General features: G+C 45.7%; 1 protein-coding gene across 3 annotated transcripts in view; it reads right to left on the reverse strand.

The window, feature by feature from the left end:
* Nucleotides 1-3,260: 3,260 nt before the first annotated feature.
* Nucleotides 3,261-24,684, reverse strand: part of SEC23B (SEC23 homolog B, COPII coat complex component) — a 37,023-nt gene continuing 15,599 nt past the window's right edge. For all 3 annotated transcript variants that reach the window (XM_007114749.4, XM_007114748.4, XM_007114747.3), the window contains exons 12-20: nucleotides 20,339-20,428; nucleotides 19,169-19,275; nucleotides 17,879-18,032; nucleotides 14,948-15,025; nucleotides 12,090-12,251; nucleotides 11,170-11,256; nucleotides 7,479-7,634; nucleotides 7,034-7,099; nucleotides 3,261-3,482 (exon numbers count right to left, since the gene is read on the reverse strand). In XM_007114749.4, coding sequence (XP_007114811.1) covers nucleotides 3,393-3,482; nucleotides 7,034-7,099; nucleotides 7,479-7,634; nucleotides 11,170-11,256; nucleotides 12,090-12,251; nucleotides 14,948-15,025; nucleotides 17,879-18,032; nucleotides 19,169-19,275; nucleotides 20,339-20,428 — 990 coding nt within the window. In that variant the 3' untranslated portion in view covers nucleotides 3,261-3,392. The remainder of the gene's footprint in view (nucleotides 3,483-7,033; nucleotides 7,100-7,478; nucleotides 7,635-11,169; nucleotides 11,257-12,089; nucleotides 12,252-14,947; nucleotides 15,026-17,878; nucleotides 18,033-19,168; nucleotides 19,276-20,338; nucleotides 20,429-24,684) is intronic.

A 24,684-nucleotide genomic window follows, 5' to 3' on the forward strand; every position in this document is an offset into this window, starting at 1 on the left:
TGGTCTGGGAAGATCCCACATGCCGCGGAGCAACTAGGCCCGCGTGCCACAACTACTGAGCCTGCGCGTCTGGAGCCTGTGCTCCGCAACAAGAGAGGCCGCGACAGTGAGAGGCCCACGCGCCGCGAGGAAGAGTGGCCCCCACTTGCCGCAACTAGAGAGAGCCCTCGCACAGAAATGAAGACTCAACACAGCCAAAAATAAATAAATTAATTTTTTAAAAAAAGATATACAAATGGCCAATAAGTACAGGGGCATTGTTAGTCATCACAGCAATGCAAATTAAAACCACGAGACACCCTTACACACCTATTAGAATGACTAAAAATTATGTTGAGAATACCAAGGGTTGTATGGATTTGGAGCAATCAGACCTCTAGTACTGGTGGGAACATAAAATATCACAACCTCTGCAATACTGGCAGTTTCTTAAAAATTGAAGTACCCCTACTGTATGAATCAGACGTTCGGTTCCTAGTTATTCACCCAAAGGAAATGAAAACATTATATCCACACAAACATACGTACATGGGTGTTCACAGTTTTATTCATAAGAGCCCCCAAATGGAAACAACCCAAATGTCTATCAACTACTGGATGGATAAAGGAAATGTGAGTCTACCACTCCATAATAAAAGGAACTACTGTATTGTTCCATGCAATTGCACGGATAAATCTCAGATGAGTAATGTTAAGTGAAAGAAACCAGGCACAAAAGAAACCAGACATAAAATCCTGGAAGCAAATTCATCTATAGTGGGAGAAAGCCGACAAGTAGTGGCCTCCGACCAGGGTGTGCAGAAAGGGAAGGACTAAAAGGGGCCGGAAGAAACTTTGGGGGCAGTGGAAATGTTCTGTGTCTTGATGGTGATGTGATGGTGGTGCTTTCATGGGTGTGCACATCTATTGAAACTCATTGAACTGTACACTTTAAATGGGTGCAGTTTATCGTATGTAAATTATACCTCAATAAGGTTGTTTTTTAAAAACAAAACAGGAAAATCAGTATTCTGTTCCAAGCTTGCTTCTCTTCTCATACTGAGCAACTTTACTCATGTTATTTACTTTATACGTTTATGACTCTCAAATATACGCCACAATCTCCTGAAAGATCAATGCATACTAATTACTGCCAACCTGCAGGGCATTTTCAGTTCTACCCCACAAGCTCCTGAAACTCAAGAGCGGCCAGGATTGAATTTATCAACGCCACCCCTACTGCACCCCGCCCCCCAACAGAAAAGAAACCTTTCCTGACTCACCCTCTCACCTAACACCTCATCCATCACCTGTGTCTCGGGCTGGATTCCAGCCTCCTTCCATCCAGGCTGCCACTCTCCTAATTGATCATTTCAGGAGTTTCCTTGCTTTCAAGATGGAGTTTATAGTTACTAGGCACGCTGGCCCAGTGTCTCCCTCTCGGGATGGCTGCTCACCAAAGAACACTAACACCCACCTCCACGTTCTCTGGAAACAGCCACCAGCACCCACAGGTGGGACCTGCATGGCTCAGGGTGCCCCTCGGCACCTTCACTCATTGTCACTGGAGAGACACCAGAGCCAGCTGGGTCTATCACTTTCCTCCTGTCAATTGGAAACAGGCCCAAGGAGGTACAGTTTCAACCCTAAACTGGATACACAGGCTTATGTACTCTTCTGTATGATCTACCTCAATTCAAAATTATATCCCAAATATAAGAAAAATATTCTATGGAAAAGGTACAGTAAATAAAAGCCTTAGGCATTTAAAATGTAATTGTTAAACATTTTAAAATAGGAAACCCTCCCAGAATTTTGAGCAGAGGTTAAGATGGCAGTAAGTACAAATTCAAAAGATAGAGCATTGGAATCAATCCAGATGGTCTGACAGCCAATTAATAGGAGTTCCCAGCTTTACTCTTCTACATAGCACTCATTAGCTTCTTAAAAAATTATATAATTTACTTCTAATTTTTTAATGTTGGTCTTCCCTACCCAGAATATAAGCTCTGTGAGAACAGGAATTTCTGTTTTATTGACTACATTCCCAGGCCCTAGAAGACTACTCCAAACATAGCAAATACTGAATAATTATTTGTTAAATGATTGAAAAAATGCCTCCAAAGTTCTGAGATAAAATTATTTTGCGCCTACATTTTATACTCAGTAAAGCTGTCAGGTATGAAGGCAGAACAGGTTCTGTGAATTATCTCTTGTATGCTCTTTTTAGGAACAGTCACTTAAGGCAGCAAAATGACTTATGAGATAAAAGGAATACTGGAACTAACCTAGGAGTCCAAACAAAAGAAATTCCTGGATGACTGCTGTCCTAGCAATTGGCCCATGTTAAAAGGGGATATAACCTCTAAACAAGGATGCACTCCACTGAGTAGAATAAGCTGGAATTTTTTTAAATTGAGGTAACATTGGTTTGTAACATTATGTTTCACGTGTACGTTATAATTCAACTTCTGTATGCACTACAGTGTGCTCACCACCATCCAGCACCATACAGTTGACCCCCTTCACCCATTTCACCCTCCCCCACCCCTTCCCCTCTTGTGACCAGCAATCTGTTCTCTGTATCTCAGGTGAGGTAGGAACAGTGCCACTCCAGACCACTCTGCCTCAGTAAAGTTTCACATATTTCTTACTTTTCCTTGTCTGTTAATATTTGGACAGTAAATGAAGATTAAGTTCAGGAATTACCTCTTGGGGAATTTACTTAAAACACACAGAGACCTCAGAAATCAAATTTGTATTAGCATTATTTTAACCAGTGCTCCTTCATCCAGATTTATTTCCTTTCCGATCATTATGATTTTCATGTAAGCAAGCTGCCGAAATACATTAGCTCTGATTTTATAGACTCTAAAAGTTAGGATACAAAAAGCATATAAACATCTACTGGTACCAAAACGTTTATGACCTTATAATTTTATGGTGTAAAGAAAAGGGCACAGGGCTTCCCTGGTGGCGTAGTGGTTTAGAGTCTGCCTGCCAATGCAGGGGACGCGGGTTCGAGCCCTGGTCTGGGGGGATCCCACATGCCGCGGAGCAACTGGGCCCATGAGCCACAATTACTGAGCCTGCACGTCTGGAGCCTGTGCTCCGCAACAAGAGGCCGCAATAGTGAGAGGCCCGCGCACCGCGATGAAGAGTGGCCCCTGCTTGCCACAACTAGAGAAAGCCCTCGCACAGAAACGAAGACCCAAAACAGCCATAAAAAAAAAAAAAAAAGGGCACAGATAAGGAATACAAACAAATTAAAATCTAAAGAGTTACATAACACTTCTTTTGATTATTTATTAAAATAATAAAAGCAGAAAAGTAAAAGGAACGTTAAGCCTTTATAAACAACTGTGAGCACAGTGTGACAGTGTTTTCTTCCATTTCCTTCTCATGTCCTCAGCTCAGCAGGCACTGGAGACAGCCAGTTTCTTCAAATGGTCCATGAACACCTGCAGGCTGACGTCATCAGTCAGGATGGGCGCTCCTGTTTCCTGAAGTTTAATGAAAAAGGTTTACTGGCAGGTCTCTTAGAAGCTGGTTGGAATTCATGAATTATTAAGGACCCTTCCCCTCACAAAATTAGCAAGTGCTGTCCATCTGCCAAGAGCACTCCTGCCACCCAGCCCCATCCTCTGCCTAGCTAATTATGCTAAAGCATAATTTCCTCACAAAACCCTTCCCTGATCCACTCATATCAGGTCATTCCTGCCACTACAGACAGTTTTGAGCATATGCCCTTCTACTTTACCCCACTGTGTAGTTCTGATGACTCATCCAGGGTCTGGCTCCCAGCAGGCATGAACTCCTGGGGGCCCACACGCCCCATCTCTCATCTTCCCCACCACCCTGCTGCAACCAGCCTGATGTTCTTAAATGATCTGCTTACAACAAAAGCTTGGTAACAGCGTATTCACAACAAGTGAATCAGTATCCACTAAACAGAGGGATCTCTGCACTATCAAGAAATGCTTATGATTCAATTAACGTTAAGGGAAAAAGTACTGAATAGAAACCTTGATTTCTAATAAGATTCCAATTTGTTAAAAAAAATATATATGTATGCACACACACGCACACACACAGATATACATGATATATACCTTTTATATTAACTAGAAAGAAGCCAGAAGTACTTAACTCTAGCTAGTAGCATTCTATGTAATTTAAACTTTTTCTAAATTTTTTTTTACATATACTAGTCTTCTAAAAATGAAACGGTACTACTGTTATAATTAGAAAAATATAAGCATGATTAAAGTTTTATAAAAGGATTTTTCTGGGAAGAAAGAGTATATGTACTTTTCCTCATGCCTTCAACTAAGTACAACTAAAAACCCTGGATGTTTTATATAAAACAAACATAAGAAGACTTTGAAAGGTGGTGAAAAGACAGCAGATTAACTAGCGACCCTGGGATGCAGGGAACCACACAGTGGCCAGTTCCCAGGGTTTCCTTTTAGACTCATGCATGCATGCCAGACTTGGAGCTGAAAAAGCTGGCAACAGTTATTGAGCACAGACAAAAACTACAACAAAAAGAGCCCACGTTCTCTAGCAAAAGACCAGAGCAGCCTAGCAAGACAGAAAAGGCTGAGTGGATCGTGTAGACTTGCACCCTCACATGGCAGTACTGAGGGACCCAAGAATCCCACCAGGGTGGTATCAGAAAAGGCCAAGTATGGAGCCAGGAATTTCATCCCTGCTGGCCAGTAAGAAATCTCCCTGCACCCATGGTGTCCGCAGAGACCATACAGGGAGCCTGGACTTCCACCCCACACCTGGTAGTAATAAGATGTCCACGCCCCACCCACTGGGGTGGTATCAGAGAAGGCTTAGTGCAGGGAAAGCACTTGCACCATCACCCAGCAGTTACAAGGCCACCTCCACAGGAGAATCAATGGGAACCAGGTGGGGAGCTGCAACTCCCGTCCCCACACACAGTAACAAGAGGTCGCCCTCCACCTCAGGTGTCAACAGAGGCCAATGGAAAACCTGAACCCCTGTCTCACCTGGCAGAAATGAAACAATGTACCGCCCCCTTCCCTGCCAGAGCAGTGTGACAAAAAGCCAGCCAAAACAGGTTGAAATCGATCCAGAGTCTCATAACAAACATGAAAATGTCCACATCTCAATCAAAAATCACTTGTTATGGGGCTTCCCTGGTGGCTCAGTGGTTAAGAATCCGCCTGCCAATGGAGGGGACACGGGTTCGAGCCCTGGTCCGGGAAGATCCCACATGCCGCAGAGCAGCTAAGCCCGTGCACCACAACTACTGAGCCTGTGCTCTAGAGTCTGTGAGCCACAACTACTAAGTCCGCGCGTCTAGAGCCCATGCCCCGCAACAAGAGAAGCCACCACAATGAGAAGCCCGCGCACCGCAACGAAGAGTAGCCCCCGCTCACCGCAACTAGAGAAAGCCCCCGCACAGCAACGAAGACCCAACACAGCCCACCCCCCACCAAAAAGAAACTGTGAACAACCCAGCTGTCCTTCAGTGGGTGAATGATTAAATAAAATGCAGTATGTCTATACCACAGACTACTACTCGGCAAATAAAAAGGAACAAATTACCTATAAATTCGACACTTAAATGAATCTCTAGATAAGTATGCTGAGGGAAAAAAGCCAATCCCCGAAGTTTACGTACCATGTGGTTTCATATATGTAACCGTTTTTTTAAAATTGAAGTATAGCTGATTTACAATGTTGTGTTAGTTTCTGGTGTACAGCAAAGTGATTCAGCTATACATACATACATATATTCTTTTTCATATTCTTTCCCATTATGGATAATTACAAGATATTGAATACGGTTCCCTGTGTATGTAACACATGTTAACTTTTTGATGACAAAATTATAGAAACAGAAAACAGGAGATCAGGAGAGAAGTGAGCATAACTATAAAAAAGGGCAACATGAGAGATCCTTGTGCTGGTGGAAATGCACATCTTAATGTCCTGGTTATGATACTGTATTACAGTTTTGCAAGATGTTACCACCGGTGTGTGTGGGGGAACTGGGTAAAGAGCAAAGGGGATCTCTCTGTATTGTTTCATACAACTGCATATAAATTTACAATTACCTCCCCAAAAATGTTATAAGAAAACAGAATGAAAGAAAAGACTCATTTGAGGGAGACATAAATGCTGGGAATAATTAGATAAAGAAGGAAATTGGAGCTAAAAAGTGAAGAGGAGGCAGAAGGAAAGGTGAGCGTGAGTCCATGTGTTTGCCCTGCACTCCTGGGGGAGACAGAAGTGTGGGGACTCTGGGCAATGCCACTGTGTCTCCGAGGGAAGCACGTGGAGGCCACAGTTCAGCGTTCTGTCCTCTGGCCTGAACCTGTCAGACTCCACTGTGTACTGAAGAAGGGGATCCACACAGGGTATGTCCCCACCCCCAGCCTACAAAGAAGTCCCTAGTCCCCCCTTATCCAGGGTGGGCAGCTTCCAAGACGCTAGTGACTGCCTCAAACCACAAGTAAAACAGAACCCTGCACATACTAAGGTTTTCTTGTACAGGTGCTAATTAATATTGGCATATACAGTGTGGAAACACTGGACAAAGATAATGCACTCCCCAGGTGGGAGGGAGCGGGAAGGTGTGAGATTTCACCAGGCTACTCAGAATGGTGTGTAATTCAAAACTAATGAATTATTTCTGGAATTTTCTGACCACAGCCGACCTCAGGTAACTGAAACCTTGTTAAGCGAAAATATGGATAAGGGGGATTACTGTATTATTCAAAGTTTTCTTCCCAGCAAAATACCCAAGTTACTCTGTCTCTGGGCCAAAAGGGATTCAATTCAATAAATTTGTAGAATTTATTTATTTATCCTTTTTTTTTTTTTTTTTTTTGGCCGCACCTTGCAGCCTGCAGGATCTTACTTCCCCGACCAGGGATCCAACCCGGGCCCCGGCAGTGAAAGTGCCAAGTCCTAACCACTGGACCACCAAGGAATTCCCCAATTTGTAGAATTTAAAAACAAGTTTTTAAAAAAGCAGCCTGGCCTCCTCCTCAAATACCTGACAATTACTCACCTGTCCCCAAGCATACAGGTTATTGTGTGTCTGAGATGGATTCACTTTGGACAAAAGGAAGCGAGCCTTTAAGAAAAAAAGAGAGAGAGATTTAGATTTAAAGATTAAAAGTGGCATTAATATTAGTGTAATAGAAAAAAGTTTTTACATTTTTTTTGTTAAATTAGAAATTTTTTACCACATAGGAACCCATTTCTTTAGTTTAAGCCCAAAGCCTCTCCATTTATTAGGGTTCCTGAAACATGAAGTGTATTTCATTCTGGCAATCCTCTACCTTACACAAACATATTTTGACCACTCATTTAAAAAGAAGTCATATTTGGAAGCTGACCTGTATGTCAATTTATGTCACCATATAAGATACGAACCAGGCAGTTTGGATTTATAGCCATGAGAATGCATCATTAAGCCAAGAGAGCATCAGGGCCAGGCTGGGCTCGCTCACCTGGCTGCCTCCGTGCTCCGTGTTGATGTACCGTGGCATGGGGAAGCGCGCGTGCAGGATCTCCTGAGCATCGTCCAGGGGTGCCTGCAGAAGGTGCTTGAAGTTTTCGTACTCAGGCATGTCCTGGTAGCCCGCTTTCTGCCACTGGGCTATGGTCTACACCAAAACAAAGAAATCAAAACTACCGTGGAGGTGCTGTGATGACAGCCTTCTCTGACGCCCCTGACATTCTAACGTCCCACCCGGAACTTGTTTCCAGTACAAAGTCTTCTGTCGAGAGAGACGAGTGTCCAAGGGGAGCCATGTGGAGCTGACCAGGAGCATGAGTAAGCCGAGCACCGCGTCCACGACACGGCCACCTACACAGTCCTGCCGGAACTGTCAGTGCCCACCTCCCCTCCCCTCCCCTTTCTAACTGTGCTGACAAACACCCCGGATCGGGTGCCCCAAGGAGCCCTGGGCTCCCCTGCTTTCCACCTCCCCTGCTATCACTCGGTCTAGCCCTCACGTCCTCACCACCCCTGGTAGGGAACGGGGTTTGCCGGCTTCCTATACAGACTCCACTGCCCCTTCTCTTTCCTGGTGGCACACATCTCATGCCCTCCTCCGGTGCTCGGCAGTCCCACAGGCGGGTGGGACCGACTCCACCCCAACCCCTGCTCCCCTGGGCCCCGAGCCTCTTGGTGGTGGAGATAAACTGTAAGAATCAAAGCATGGGTGTTAATTAGGCAACAAGCAGAAGGCAATACACCAAAGTGTGGAAAGGCAAGACTGTCTCCCCAACTAAACACGGCATCTCAATCCTTCTTTCATTCCCGTCAGCAACTGTGCTTGGAAACACACCTTAATAACACCGGAAATGAAGAAATACTCACTGATTGATTAATATATCTTTATAACTAAATGGAAGTGCTTTCACGTGTTATTTGGGGGATACTAAAAAAGAAAGCAATGGAGAGAGAAAATGGAGTAAGACGACGTAACAAGTGAGGAATGTGTTCTGGAAACGGAACTGCTGTCAGGAGACCAGCCTGCTCTCACCTCCCCCGCGGCGCCAGCGCCGTTTCCCAGGTCTTAATTTCTGACTGGCTGGTGGCGTGGAGGGAATGCCCATCGGCTTGCTTGGGACCAAGAGTTCATAAGAACCCCTGCAATCAGAAGGCTTAGGACTTTTAAAGGGCGAGAGCGAGGTCATCTGCCTTCATCTTTAGAACCTATCCCTTGCAAACAGAAGGTGCTCAATCAACGTGTGAAGGAACAGGATAGCGGCTGTAGTCAGAGATGTCTATAAGGGATGAGCTGAAGACACAGGAAGCTCCTGAAGGCATCAGTGGGAACAGCAGCTGGTCGGTCACGCAGCGTTAAGTCTAGGACCACTACTGATGACCTGGCACCTGTGGGCAAGTGGCTAGCAGAGTGGCTGTTAATATGCTGAAAACAGTTTAAAGTTATAAAATGCCTGTTAGTATTAGAAAAACCATTTCTTTCTAGGGCATTAAAGAATGCTGAAACACAATTTACATCTTTTCAAGACATTTGAAATCACTTCTAATGTACAGACACCAGGAAGTCAAGTCAGTTGCCAAAGCAATGTACTGAAGGTAAAAAATGTACAACAGACAAAAAAGAGAATATATTCATGAATATAACACTCAGTTAAAGGATCTTCTCCTGACGAGCCATTCCTTTCCTTAGGGCATGAACCTCTTTGAGAAAGAAATGCATGCTGCCCTGAACACCATCCATAGCCATCCTAGGGATCCACAGACCTGGCATAAGGTTCACTGGGCCACATTATCTCAGAGAAAAAACTCTAGTCCCAAACTTAGCAGTATTTACTAGTGACTTTAACATAACTCTGAAAGGACAGTGTGAATATAAAAAGTTTACTGATGAAAAGTAAACTGATTTTGCCTGACAACTCAGAAAGCAATAAATCATAGTGATTTAAAAGGACCACCTGAAAAACAGTATGGAGGTTTCTCAAAAAACTAAAAATAGAACTACCATATGACCCAGAAATTCTACTCTCCTGGGTATATATCCATAAAAAGCAAAAACACTAATTCGAAAAGACACATGCACCCCAATTTTCATAGCACCATTATTTATAATTGCCAAGATATGGAAGCAAGCTAAGTGTCCATCAACAGATGAATGGATAAAGAAAACATGGTAGATATATACAATGGAATACTACTCAGCCATAAAAAAGAATGAAATTTTGCCATCTGCAACAACATGGATGGATCTACAGAGTATTCTACTAAGTGAAATAAGTCAGACAAAGACAAATACTGTATGATACCACTTACATGTGGAATCTGAAAAATACAACTAGTGATGTAACAAAAAGCAAGCAGACTCACAGGTATAGAGAACAAACAAGTGGTTTGTGGAGTGGGGGGCAGTGTATATACAGGTGGGGGAGTGGGAGGTACAAACTACTGGCTCAAGGATGTGTTGTACAACATGAGGAAGGTAACCTTTAAAAAGTGTATAGGGCTTCCCTGGTGGCGCAGTGGTTGCGCGTCCGCCTGCCGATGCAGGGGAGCTGGGTTCGCGCCCCGGTCTGGGAGGATCCCACGTGCCGCGGAGCGGCTGGGCCCGTGAGCCATGGCCGCTGAGCCTGCGCGTCCGGAGCCTGTGCTCCGCAACGGGAGAGGCCGCAGCAGAGGGAGGCCCGCATACCACAAAAAAAAAAAAAAAAAAAAAAAAAAAAGTGTATAAAGGGCTTTCCTGGTGACGCAGTGGTTGAGAGTCCACCTGCCCATGCAGAGGACACGGGTTCGTGCCCCGGTCCGGGAGGATCCCACATGCCATGGAGCGGCTGGGCCCATGAGCCATGGCCGCTGGGCCTGCGCGTCCGGAGCCTGTGCTCCGCAACGGGAGAGGCCACAACAGTGAGAGGCCCACGTACCGCCAAAAAAAAAAAAAAAAAAAAAAAAAAAAAAAAAAAAAGTGTATAAAAAATTAGGGAATTCCCTGGTGGTTAGGACTCCACGCTTTCACTGCTGAGGGCACAGGTTCAATCCCTGATCGGGGAACTAAGATCCCGCCTTGCAGCATGGCCAAAAAAAAAAAAAAAAGCTGCATAAAAATTTAAAAAAATAAAAGGATAACCTGATGTTTACTTATAGCAAATAATATTAAAATTACTAAATATACAAATATACCCCCTTTTTTCAGGGTCCTGAAAAAAAATTTTATTCACTAGCATAAAAGCCACTATACTCATACGGGAGAGGCCACAACAGTGAGAGGCCCACGTACCGCCAAAAAAAAAAAAAAAAAAAAAAAAAAAAAAAAAGTGTATAAAAAATTAGGGAATTCCCTGGTGGTTAGGACTCCACGCTTTCACTGCTGAGGGCACAGGTTCAATCCCTGATCGGGGAACTAAGATCCCGCCTTGCAGCATGGCCAAAAAAAAAAAAAAAAGCTGCATAAAAATTTAAAAAAATAAAAGGATAACCTGATGTTTACTTATAGCAAATAATATTAAAATTACTAAATATACAAATATACCCCCTTTTTTCAGGGTCCTGAAAAAAAATTTTATTCACTAGCATAAAAGCCACTATACTCATTATAATAAACTGTGGGTTTTCTAACCCCAAATTCTTTTTTCAAATGTCATAAAAAACTAAATTAGTAAAAAATGATAGTAAGAAAGAAATTAACTTCATCTTACCTCACCAAGATAAATGACAATTTGGAAGAATGTGTCCATCAGCAAAATTCTGTCAGCTAGAATGCTGCTACTGTCCAGGAGCACAGGCTGAAGCAAAAGGGAGAGATGCCATGGGTCTTCCCTCGGTGTCCACACAGCCACCCGCCAACTCCACACCCAGCAGGGAGGGTCTCATCTTCGTGCCAAATTCCCACATTCTGCTCCCTGACTAGGCAGTTCTAGATTTCAACTTTGTAGAAAAAACGGCTCCAAATAATCCCTCATCAACTGGGAAGTGAGATGAATGCTATCTTTTGCTCTAGGACCCAGAAATAATTCCAAATTTTCTCAGTTTTGTGCTACAAATATATTCTATCAGAGACACATTTCTCTCAAATCTACTGCTGTAGATGACAGAGAACTCCAAAGCCTACATGAAAAAGAACATCCTTTAATACAAATTTTAAAGTTTACTACAAAATACATTTGACTATGACTTTTATTTCAATAAGAAAAGTAACTTAAACTTACATTCATTCAGCAAAATTTGAAAATTTCTACTCAAGAACAACAAATATTGAAATTTTGGTTTATTTCCTTATAGTTTTTAATTCTTGCAGGCTTTTAAAAAGTAATAATTTAGAAAAGTTTCTACTTTTTTATTTAACATAAGGATTTACTTTATTATGTTACATAAACTTTGTCAATATTTCTTAGATTACTTAATTTTCCTGCTATTGAACATTTAAATTGTTTTCTAATTTTACACGTCCTATGACTTTTTTCTATGCACATTTTTTTAATATTCAGAAATAATGTTAAATTACTATAAAGACTCAAAGTTTTCTTTTTTACAGTTTTGCTCTAAGAGTAAACGTGCTAGAAAAAAGTCTGTATTAGGTGATTCCAACTGTGAGAGAAGCACTCACAGCAGCCCTTACCTCTGGAGGCCCGTGGAAGGAATAGGAGTAGAGGATGGGCTGGATCATGATGAGGGACTGGGTTAGGTCCTGTCGGGCAAAGTGGTGTCGATAATACGACGACTCATCAGGGCTGTTGTTGAAGACTTGAAGAAATGGAGACCTCCTCAGATGGAACATGAACTGCATTTACAGAGAAAAAGACAAATGCACACAGCTGTCACCTTGCTAGACACCCGGAGAGCAGACCTGCCCCCGCCCTGGAAACAGGAGAGCACAGCCCTTAGGAACAAGGCCTCTGGGTTCAATGAACCAGAGTGGAATGGCAGCCCCGGGGGCCAGGGAGGAGGGAGGGGAGATCTTCTGTTTAATGGTACAGAGTTCAGGTTCATGAGATGAGAAAGTTCTCGAGATTCGCTGCTCAACAATCAGACATATGTAACACTACACCACACTGCACACTTAAAAACGGTTAAGGTGGTCAATTTTATGTTACGGGGTTTTCACTACAATTAGAAACAAACATAATTTTTAGAAAAAGAGGGGGCCCTCTGGGCATGTCAAAGCTTCTGCATGAAAGAGGCAAGGCAAAGCACTGCCTTCTGGAGTCACCAGCCAGGTCGCAGAGCAGAGTTTCTGCTCTGAAGACGTCACAGTCTAGTGGGGAAAAGGCGCACTCAGGGCCCCAGCACAGGGAAGTCCTGGTATGATGGGGTGGGGGTGGAGGTGCAGCAGGAGCATCCCCAAAGCCACTGGGGCCTAAAAGACGTGCGAGAAGAAGCCAGAGGCAGGGGAGGGACGCCAGGCGCAGTGACAGCACAGGAGAGGCCAGAGTGCTGAGACAGAGGCAGAGCACTGGGAGTGAGGAGCTCAAGGGAGAAAAGGCCAGGAGTCGCCACTGCATACAGAGATGCATCCTTCCAGTCCCCAAGGAGCAGGGGTGGGAGAGCAGCTGTTAGTTCACGCTAAAGAGCTGCCAGAAGATGAAAATGACCTGCCTTGAGAAGTACAAAGCTTCCTGAGAGGGACTTTCCTGGTGGCACAGTGGTTAAGAATCCGCCTGCCAATGCAGGGGACATGGGTTTGATCCCTGGTCCAGGAAGATCCCACATGCTGCGGAGCAACTAAGCCTGTGCGCCACAACTGCTGAGCCTGTGCGCCTAGAGCCCACGAGCCACAACTACTGAGCCGGCGCGCCTAGAGCCCGTGCTCCACAACAAGAGAAGTTACAGCGATGAGCAGCCCGCACACCGCAACAGAGTAGCCCCCACTCGCCACAACTAGAGAAAGCCCATGTGCAGCTCTGAAGACCCAACGCAGACAAAAATAAAACAAACAAAGCTCCCTGAGAAGCTTTTGAATATAATGAATTGTAGGTTCCTAAATAATGACCCAGGCTGACATTCAGCACATCCTACGTGCAGGGCACATAGCACTGGACAAGAATGATCGAGTCCCTCCGACAAGCCACGAGGAAAGCTCTCTTACCACCCCTAGTTCACAGGCAAGGAGACCGAGGGGCAGGCAACTTGCCCAACACCCCTCGTCACTGAGCGGTAGAGCCGGCCTCTACTCCAGGCAGCCTGGCTCTGGACCTCTATACTAGACGCTTCAACAGAAGGAATCTAAGAAATCATCTAAATTTGGTGGTTTTCAAACTGCCCTCCGAGCCTTAGCGGATCCTCAGGGCCCAGGGGTGCGGGTTACCACATCTGTCTGCTCTCTGTGCTGGCTGTTGAGAGGCTCCTCTTGAAGAAAAGATTCCCTGGCTTTAGAAAGACTGCATGCCACTTCCCAGACCAACTCCATCCTTCTGAAGAGGTTCGGGACCTCATCCAAGACCGGCAGCAACACTGCCAGCACTGGAACCCGGTTCAGCCCTGACCCTGGCCGGGCCGAGCCTCTTTCCACAGCGCCGTCCAGCCTCAACTGCTTGGGCATAGGACAGACAGGCACACGGCGGGGACTGCAGAGCCCTACCCTGGGCTGAGCGTCCAGTGAGGTGACCTCTGAAGCCCCCCTCCTTTAGCCCTAAGAGTCCAAGCTGTACAAGTTCATGACTGAGGCCTGCGTCCACTTGCCAAATCGAGTATTCAAAAGGGTAATACCCGATGGAGTACCAAAGTCCTAACAAGTTCACTTAAGATTGAGAGTTTGCTTCTTCCTACTTATTCCTCATTAAGGCATCCTTGAGGGAGGAGGGGAAAAAGGTTGAGTCTGCCTCCAGTTCTGGGGAAGCTGCATCTGTGAGGGGCCCGACCCGCACACCCCAGGCCCAGCTACAGAGATAGCTCCTGGCCGCCAAGCCAAACGGGTGACTGGCCTACGGCAGACCCGGGGTCAGCCAGCCTCGCCCCTGGAGCGGAGCTGAGCGTCAGCTGCCACACTTACAGACGAGGGTAGAGGCTCAGAAAAGGCAGCACCCAGACCCCCACCTGTGGCGTCGCTCCACCACCCCCTCCCTGCTCCGAACGGTTCCACACACCTGGTCCCCCCCACGTGCAGGTCGTCACAGTCACGCCGCAGCACAGCCAGTACAGACACGTCACCAACGTCTACCATGGTAACTGCGGTCTCATTTTGCTGCGTTCATGTTCACGGGTGACCATCCACCCAGAACTTCTACAAATCAGAAGTCGTGTCGTGGTCTCACAGTAACAATCCTGTTTTGCCTTCTCCCCAAAGTCTGTGCACCCGCTCTCTGCGTGTCACCTGTGTCTTCCGTGGGGCTGAGGCACTGTCTGGCCTTGAACTGAACGACCTCATCACCTCCAAGTGGAGTCTCAAAACACACAGAGTCCTGACTTGACCCCGAGAGCAGCGAGTTTTATTTCTATCACTTTCTTCTTTGGTTATTTCAAAAAACATATATTTCTTACCTGAGGATATAGAGAGAAGGAATCTGATAACCTAAAAGATGCGGGGTCTTCTTTGGTATATTGTCCAAACTTCTGACACTATTGAGAGAAAACAGAAAAAAAAAACAAAAAAACACACAAAAAACCTAAGTGAGTGTCACCTGAAAACTCCCTGGAGTAGGAGGGCCATGCCCCACTCTCAGCTCCGCCCCTGCCTGCCCGAGTTCCAGCCCAGCACCCCCAACACCAAGGGGGTGTTAAATGCAGATCTGGGGGGAGGGGGCTGAAGGCCCCACGTTCTAAACAGCTTCCAGGCGATGCCTGCCGAGGCCGCTCCGACAGCGAGGGGCTAGAGAAGCCTTCTCAGGCGCCTCTTCCGTAAGAAAATCCTCCAGGACTCTGACATTCTAGCAGTTACAGACAGGCCTAATGTTCTATTATTCTACAACTCCATTTTCTTCCTCCTCACAGGCAAATCTCTGAACATTTTCTCTTCCTGCCTTTATTTCCTCTTCATGTCACATACTTCATTTCACCAGGGAGTCAGATGCCCACCATCTAAAGAGAGCTCATCTCTGGAAGTGACCCTCTTCCGACCGCATCCTTGCACAGACCTCACCTTCCTCAACTCCCTGCCACCACGAGCCACGACTCCCCGAACCTCTTGACCCCTCTCCTTCAGCCGCCACAGCAGAGCCTTCCTACATCCTGTCACCTCTCCGACTGATCTTCTTTGCCTCATCCGACAGCCCGTCTCCCTACCTCCTCCTGACGGCGGTGGGTTCCTCCGAGGTTAGTTCCTGGCCCTCTGCTCCCATCCTCCTTGCCTTGGCTACAAACGACATGACAGCCAGGCCAGAGTCACCCAAATCCCTCCCCCACATGCAGTGCTGACCTCCGACCCGAGCTCCTGTCAGGACCTATCCTAACTACAGGGTGGCTTTCCTTGGACATGCAAGTTCACATTCAAAATAAACTAGTACATTAGAAAAAGGGATTCCCCTCACAGCTGCTCTCCTTTCCTGTTTCCCACTGCTCCATCATTCTTGCAGTTGCCTACACTTAAAACTTGAGTTAGCGTTGATGTTTTTCATTTTTGATTCCACGTATAGTTCGACCAAGTTTGGTCAATTCTTCTCTTGGCATACAGCCTGATTCCAAAGCTTCTCTCCCCTCCAACTGTACCATGGCCACCTTGGTCTCAGCTCCCTGGAGCCGGCGAAATCCTCCGCTGGCCTCCGTAACAGCAGCCCTTTTGCCCTCCGATTTATCTTATACAGGGACGGGCAGTGTGAACACAGCGTCACGCTGCTCTCACGCCCCTGCCTAAGAACCACACTTAACCCGTCCCCTCTCTCTAACACCCAGGCAGAGACTTCACTTTACAGTCAAGGCACTGCTCAAGCGACCTGCACCTGCACTGCTGCTCCCCCACTGTAGTCGCTGGCCACCCATGACAGCGGCCTCTCCAGGGTCCCCAGCAGGAACTGAATGCCAGCTACACCCCACAGGCTTGTGGGTGCTGGGCCCTCCACTTGGCAAGCCTTGCCTTCTACTCTCTTTAAAAAGACTTGACTCAAGAACCCGTCCCCTCTCTCTAACACCCAGGCAGAGACTTCACTTTACAGTCAAGGCACTGCTCAAGAGACCTGCACCTGCACTGCTGCTCCCCCACTGTAGTCGCTGGCCACCCATGAGAGCGGCCTCTCCAGGGTCCCCAGCAGGAACTGAATGCCAGCTACACCCCACAGGCTTGTGGGTGCTGGGCCCTCCACTTGGCAAGCCTTGCCTTCTACTCTCTTTAAAAAGACTTGACTCAAGGCTCACTTTCCACCAGAGGCCTTCGCCAACCACTTGGACCCTCTGCTCAATTTCAAATTATGTTTGCAATGCTGACATTCCCTGAAAAAATGATTCTGTGGGACAGCAAGGGCACACACAGGGCTAAACAAAGTTAAATAAGTTTTGTTACTGTGCTTTTCAGGACCTTTGATCACTAACACGTGCTGTGAATTTCCATACGGTAAGATCATAAGGTATCTCAATTACTGATTTATTGTTTCGTGGCTCCAAACTTACCCTTTTCGCCGGCTGTGAAATGGATCTGGGGCCCTTAAATATTTTTCCCCTGCCAAGGCACTACGTTAGGCTTGGTCAGGGGAAGGTTGCAGTGTCTTCACGCAGCACTGGCGCCTGCAGCCCCCCAGCCCCGTTCACCCCTGCTGAGATGCCTCCTGGTGAACGGTTTTCTCAGCGCCACAGAGGGTGAATTTCTACTAAGTCCCTCCAGCGGGCACCATGGCAAAGTCTGTGCTCTGAGAGACCCAATGAGCCATGGCCCTGCCCCACCTGGGGCTCCGTCAGCCCTGGGGGGATGCGGGTCTTGCTGGGGTGCTCTACCTCAGCCTGGAAGTAGCACCCCTCGGATCTACTATCCTGTATCCTTCAGACTTCTCTTTACCTCTTACTAACCAATCCCTCATTATTCTAATCCCCTGTTGTGACACTAATTCTTTATATAACACTCCCCCCGTTTAAACTACCACGTGGCTTCTCCTGATTAGACCCAGAATGACACATCAGGCATCTCCTCACACTCAATGGACCATGGACCCCTACCTCCCCGCAAACCCTCCAAGATCTAGAGGGAAAACAGAGAGCCACAGGATTCACAGGGACTCATCTAAGTCAACCCTCAACACACTCAGATTTTTACCATTACCTAAACGGCCAGTGTGTGATTTCTTCCCAACTGTAACGTGAGCCCTTGGGGGAGATGCATATTTAACACTTCTTTTACATCATTCTCAGAACGTCTGGTGTTTGGCATGAGGTAAGCCACTGATAAAATTCTTATTTACTGGCTGTATAAAATAATAGGTTTAAATGACAGTTTTCTCAAAAGTAGAGCAGAGACCAAGACTGAACGTAGTGCCACTGTCCCCAGCTTACCAGTCGGATGAGCTGTCGGTCCAGCCACCGGAGCACATCCGGCCCCTCCTCCGACTCTGCTCGGAACACTCCCAGCCGCGCCATCAGGACCGCTGCAGCCTCCTGGTCAAACGCTGCTTCGATGTGTTTGAGCTGACTCTGTGCATCTGCCCAACTGACCATTCCAGAGTGAGTGCTGTGCTTGCATGTGGGAGAGGCCTGAGAACCAGCTCTCCAGTAAGACACAGACGTGGATACATGACGAGGGTGTGTGTGTGTGTGTGTGTACACACATAATCTGTCCCTGTATTTTTACACACACACACACACACACACACACACACACACACACACACACACACAGAGGAATATTACTCAGCCATGAAAAAGAATGCAATTCTGCCATTTGCAATAACATGAATGGACCTGAAGGATATTATCCTTAGTGAAATAAGTCAGACAGAGAAAGAAAACTACTAAATACTCTGTGTTACCACTTATATGTGGAATCTAAAAAATGAAACAAATGAATATAACAAAATAGAAACAGACTCACAAATATAGAGAACAAATTAGTGGTTACCAGTGGGGAGAGGGAAAGGGGGAGGAGCATAAGAGGTAAAAACTACTATGTATAAAATAAATAAGTTACAAGAATATACTGTACAGCATAGAGAATATAGCCAACATTTTATAATAACTTTAAATGGAGTATAATCTATAAGTTTCAAACCACTATATGATACATCTAAAACTAATATAATATTGTAAATCAACTATACTTCCAAAAACTTTTTTTTCAAAATAAAATAAAATAAAATGAATGAGGTAGAGGCTTTTATGCACTGACATGGAAGGTGTCCTTGACACATTCTTGAGAAAAGCTTATGAATATCTTCACGTAAGCCATCATGTATATAATACACAAACGTGGTCTATAACTGCACAGAAATGGGATTGTGAAGTTACATGTCAGTACAGTGATAGCATTTTACCTCTGGGGAGAGTGGGAGAGACCCATTCTTTACATAATTATGTGCTGCTTGAATCTTTTATAAGGAGGGTATATTTATGGGTCACTTATTTCATAAATGATGAAAAATAATTTTTAATAAACTTATTCCTACTGAAAGGAGAGTCTTCTAAAGCCGGCAGTGCCTCCTCCCTATCCTGCTCTGATCAAATGAGCCAGTGAAGGCTGGTTAGAACCATTCACTCAGAGGAATCACAAAGATAAACTACTAGATGTTAGATTCTCTCTCCATAACAAAAAGCCAGAGGTTCAGCGGAGAGTTAGCCGGGGCCACTCACTTGCGGGCGATGGTGGTCACGCGGATGCGCTGCTGGGTGCTGGAGTGCTGATAGTGCGTGACGAACTGGATGGCGCCGCGGCCCCCCTGCGGGATCGGGGCGTTGTGCTGCAGGATGAGAGGCCAGCACCCGTTACTGTCACTGCATGACCCCACACAAGTGGTCACAGAGCCTGTGCACTCGTCCTAAGACGACCGACACGGCGGTGACCACAAAGTTCTTGATGCGTTCTGAATGGTCCACTTAAGATCGGGGCATTTCATTGTTTGCAACTTTTACCTCAAAAAAGAGAACCATATGGAAATAAATACTGAACGTGAGTTGATATACGTGTTGAAGGGTTTAGGGATGAAAGACACTGATCACTGCAATTTGCTTCGAAATGCATCCAAACACAATGAATTGGGGAATGGCTAGATGTGTAACAAATCAAACAGAGCAAAATGTTAGTTACAGAACCTGAGTGGTTGATACTTGGGTATTCACTGTACAATTCTACTTATCGTTCTGTACGTTTGAATTTTAAAAAATAAAGTACTGGGGAAAAACTGACACACTCAAAAATTCACCAACATTAAGATGGCTGGCAAAAGCCATTCCTCTTCTGATGACCTTATCAGTTCAACAACAAAGTGACAAAAGCAGTTTGCTGTCTGACTCTGACCAAACCCTGGAAGGAATAATAAAGATGATGTCAGACTAAGATCAGGCCAAACACAAGCCCAAAGTAGTATCACTTTGTGGAGAAAGACACCAGAGGCCACCAGTCTGTAACTAATCAGAAAACACAACACTGAGACGCGACTATTCATGAAAAAATGCAGGGCTTCCCTGGTGGTGCAGTGGTTAAGAATCCGCCTGCCAGTGCAGGGGACACGGGTTCGAGCCCTGGTCCGGGAAGATCCAACATGCCGCGCAGCAACTGAGGCCCTTTGCCATAACTACTGAGCCTGCGCTCTAGAGCCCACGAGCCACAGCTACTGAGCCCCCGTGCCTAGAGCCTGTGCTCCGCAACAAGAGAAGCCACCGCAATGAGAAGCCCGTGCACTGCAACAAGAGTAGCCCCCGCTCACCACAACTAGAGAGGACCCGCGCACAGCAGCAAAGACCCAGTGCAGCCAAAAAATAAATAAATAAAAATAAATAATTAAAAAAAAAAAATGAGCCCACCTGATTGACTACTTCAAAGTAGATGCCGAGCGTAGATGTGGGATCCAGGCCACAGATTTTCCACTGACTCGTGCCACCGACACCAAGCTCCTAGGGGAGAGAAGAGGGATTAAAAAGAAATGAAACAAAAAAGATGCTCCTGTGATTACCTGCTGATGAAAAGCACTGACTCTGAGAAGGGCAGGTCCCTTAGAATATCTCATTCCCCATGAAAATTTAAATTTCGGGACTTCCCTGGTGTTCCTGTGGTTAGGACTCTGCACTTTCACTGCAGGGGGTGCGGGTCCCATTCCTGGTCGGGGAACTAAGATCCCGCATGCCACGCAGTGCGGCCAAAAAAAGGAAAAAAAAAAAAAAGAAAATTTAAATTCCACTGAAAAAAGTACAATTACAGACCAGAATAAAGTTTAACATTTATTACAGTACTTTACAATTAGGTTTTTTATATTGGCACTCTGGTCAGTTTTCATTATGTCGTTGAGCTTTATCTCTACACACACACACACACACACACACACTCACACACACACACACACACACACACACACACAATACATAACTCTGGTCAGTTTTCATTATGTCGTTGAGCTTTATCTCTACACACACACACACACACACACACACACACACACACACACAATACATAACACTGATGTCAACTGAGAGAATCAAGTCAGGGATGGGGAAGAAGTAAATACTTGAAAAGAAAAAGAATTACCTGCTTAGCTTGAAAGATTTATGTACTTCTTCCAACATTATTAGAACAAGAAATAATTACAGAACTTTAGCTGTTAAATATTAATTTTTAACCCAATTCCTTTATGCAAAAGCTACATATAAATTCTTGGTAAGAGAACTGAGATTTTAATCATGTGAAGGCTGCTTTGTGTTGACTAGCTGAATGGCTCCCAGCGATAAATAAGAAGTTCACTACAACATGAAGGGTATCACTGTTTTAAGCATGACATCTAGAAGAAAAGTCTGCAGGTGTCAAATACCTAGAACCGTTAACCAAGAAGATCACTAGACTCTGAAACATACATTTGATCATTCTAGAGACAGCAAATATTATACATTTTAACACCTCGTTACAATATGGGATACGATCCTTAGAAAGTAATACAATTATGCATTAAGAGAGTCATGATACCTCTTCTGTTACTCTGAATCCACCCAAACTGTATACTGTCAGCTGAGTACAGCTGACACCAGTCCGGTCTCTCTACAAAGCCATGCCAGGAGCCCAGGTCCCTGGCCAGAGAACCAGCAATCTCAGGAAGGTGATGGTCAGAGGAGAAAGGGAAGAGTCACAGCTCTATGGTGGAGGCTGGGGAGGACACCTTGTGTTTCACGAGTCTTTCCTAAGCAAGATCGTGAGATGGATGGATTCCTAAGTGTTCACCTTCCCTTTCAGGGCCTTTTCTAAAAGAGGCACATAACATCTGCTGGACAGTGAAGGCTGCAACCACGAACAATGGCAAGGAAGTAAAAGGAGCGGTCTGCCCCCCTTTCTTGCCTTGCTAATCGCTTCTCTCAAATCTCTCTCCACACCTTTTGACTCCATTTTTAATATGAAACCTGTTAAAATTTCAAATCAAGGGGATTCAGAGCATGTCACCCAAAATATGCCAGGCTGGCATAAAGATTATTTTAAGCTGTAGGTAATTTTTAAAAAGCAGACATAAGAAAACTCTCTATCCTCCTCCTACCAGGAAGGCAGGAGCTTCTTAACCACCAAAGACAACGCTAGATGCTTATCAGTCCAGAGGCGGCACCAGAAGAATCTATGTAACAACTCTTGGTAAAACAACCTTCCTTTCCCATCATCTCCCCCATCTGTCTACTCTTCCACAATTTGCCACCCCTAGGAGATCAAGGTCCCTTTCCTTTGTCTTGTCACTTATCTACACATTTATTGTAAAAGAACATTTATTGTTAAGATGCAACTAATCCCAAGGTCTAACCCCCTCTTTGAGTGACTCTCATCACTGAGTATGTACGTGCTGTGTATGTGTGTGATGCACACATTAATAAACTTGTTTGTTTTTCTCCTGTTAAGCTGTGTTTCGTCAGTCTAATTTGCAGGGTCCCAGCCAATGAAACTAAGATGGGTAGAGGAAAAAGAAAAATTTCCCTCCCGTATAGCACCAACCCCCAAGCATGGCCACAAACCCTCCAGAGTCCCACAAGCATTGTATTCTCTCACTAATACACAAATTCCTTATGTAAGCATCTACCCTGCCTTGATCAGAAGAACTGTAAAGATGGAATTAGGAAATCACCAGTTTATTGTGATTCAAATACACTGATTCAGGATAATCAATGGATAACCTAAAACCATCAGGTGAAAGGCTGCTGGCAAACAAGATACTCATGTTGTGCTACAATCTTGTTCAACAGATCTCCTGCTAATGTCAAAAAGGAAACGGGCCCCTGTAATTGAAGGACAGTCATCACCTCATCACAACTCAGCACGAGGTACACAGATCACTCAGGAACCATGGGGGACAGAAAGGTTTATCCCCAATCTAATCATTCATCTAACCTCCACTTCACAGCAAATACAGCAAGGACAGAAAACAAGTCAGACGAGGAAACAAACATACGGAGACACTCGATTACAGAAGACTCCTGGCACTTGGCACTGTCTCTTCAACAGACCAACATCACGAAACAAAACAAAACAAGCAAAAAGCATAAATAAAATGACAGGAAGACCATCCTACATCTTAAAAGACTGAGGATATGTATTATCAAATACAATAGTGGTTAGAGAGGAAAAACAGCTGCAAAGGGCATCTGGAGAGAAATTAGGGAAAGAATACGACTATATGTTAGATGATATTAGGAAATCATTGTTTTCTCAGGTTTGAGAATAACGTAGAAGACCCGTCTTCAGAAAATGCACACCGAAACACTGACAGACTAAGTGTCAAGACGTCTGCAACTTGCTTTCAAAGGCAAAATATTGATATGATAAAAGAATATGGCAAATAGATGAAATCAGGTAGATAACACAAATGTGGCCAAAACGAGGACAGAGCAATTATGACAAAATGTCAACGATTACCGACTCTACGTGGTGGGGATACAGACTCATTACGCTCTTCTCAAAACTTCCCTGTGTGTCTGAAAACCGTACGTTCCTCCCCTTTGCCTCCTCCACCCCCAATCCAAAAATTTCACGGCTGATCCCTACTGGATCCTGGAACAGCGGTACTAAGTTATAACACCTTCTTAGGCAGATATTAAGTCTATGGAGAATATGCTGGAACAGGGCAACCTCCCAAAGCCCTGCCAAGAAACAAGAGTACATGTCCCTGAGTACATGGGGGTAACGAGGGACTCACCACAGGGGCTTGGGCAACCACCTGTCTCACCCAGAGGGTTACAGGAATATCCTCTCAAACCACCTGCCTCTGGTAACTTCAATAAAAACTTACTCTAAGTAGTCACTAACAAGTGTTCATTGCTGATGAGGACAAAAACTTCAATGGGAAAGGTGAAACCCAGTGTGGGCATCCTGGGTACTGTTCTAAATGCCTCACCTGGGCTGCTCGTGGAGTCCTCCCAACAGTGCTGTACAGTAGGTCCCATTACTGCCTTCATTTCCCGGACAGAGACGCTGGATCCCGGAGCCATGAAGCACCTCGTCAGGGCCACACCTGCACCCTGAGCCCACGCCCAACTCTCCCATCCAGCCTCATGTTGAAGAGGCCAGTGAGGGAAGGACGTGACTGTGACAACCCAGCCCAGACCCACCCTGGACAGGCCTCACTGGACCAAAAGTGTACACTTGGCAGCTCAAGTGTCATCAGAGGAAGTGGGCCACCAGCAAGGCCATCTCCCCACCTAGTGAGAGCTGAACTTCGTTCCATGTACTCAAATCTGTCACTCAAGAAACACCGCAGTCTGCATGCGCCACAGTGTCACCCACTGCCCACCCAGCTCAAAACGGTCTCTGCGAAGCGAGGCAGAGGGAGCCCTTCCAAGGGCAATAAGCACACGGGTCTGTCCCTGCAGGACTGTGCTGCACAGAATGCAACGCCTGGTGGCTCTCTGGCGCGGCCACCCAAGCAAGGGTAGTCGGGTGGGGAACCTGGTCCCTACCCAGCTCCCCCGTTGTCATCTCTGACCCTAAGCAAGACACTTAACCTCTCTGAGCCTCAGCTTTCTCCTGACCGTTCAGACCAATGGATGGAAAGACAGAAATGACACTACCCCTCAGGGCCGTGGGCGTCAGTGAGTTACCCCTCTCCCCTCACCACAGACACAAGCCAACAGGTGACACAATGCAAGGTCATCCAGGCCCGACACGTCTAAGGGGTCAAATCCCAGGCACAGGA

This window comes from Physeter macrocephalus, chromosome 14, assembly GCF_002837175.3.
Source record: "Physeter macrocephalus isolate SW-GA chromosome 14, ASM283717v5, whole genome shotgun sequence".
Lineage (NCBI taxonomy): Eukaryota > Metazoa > Chordata > Mammalia > Artiodactyla > Physeteridae > Physeter > Physeter macrocephalus.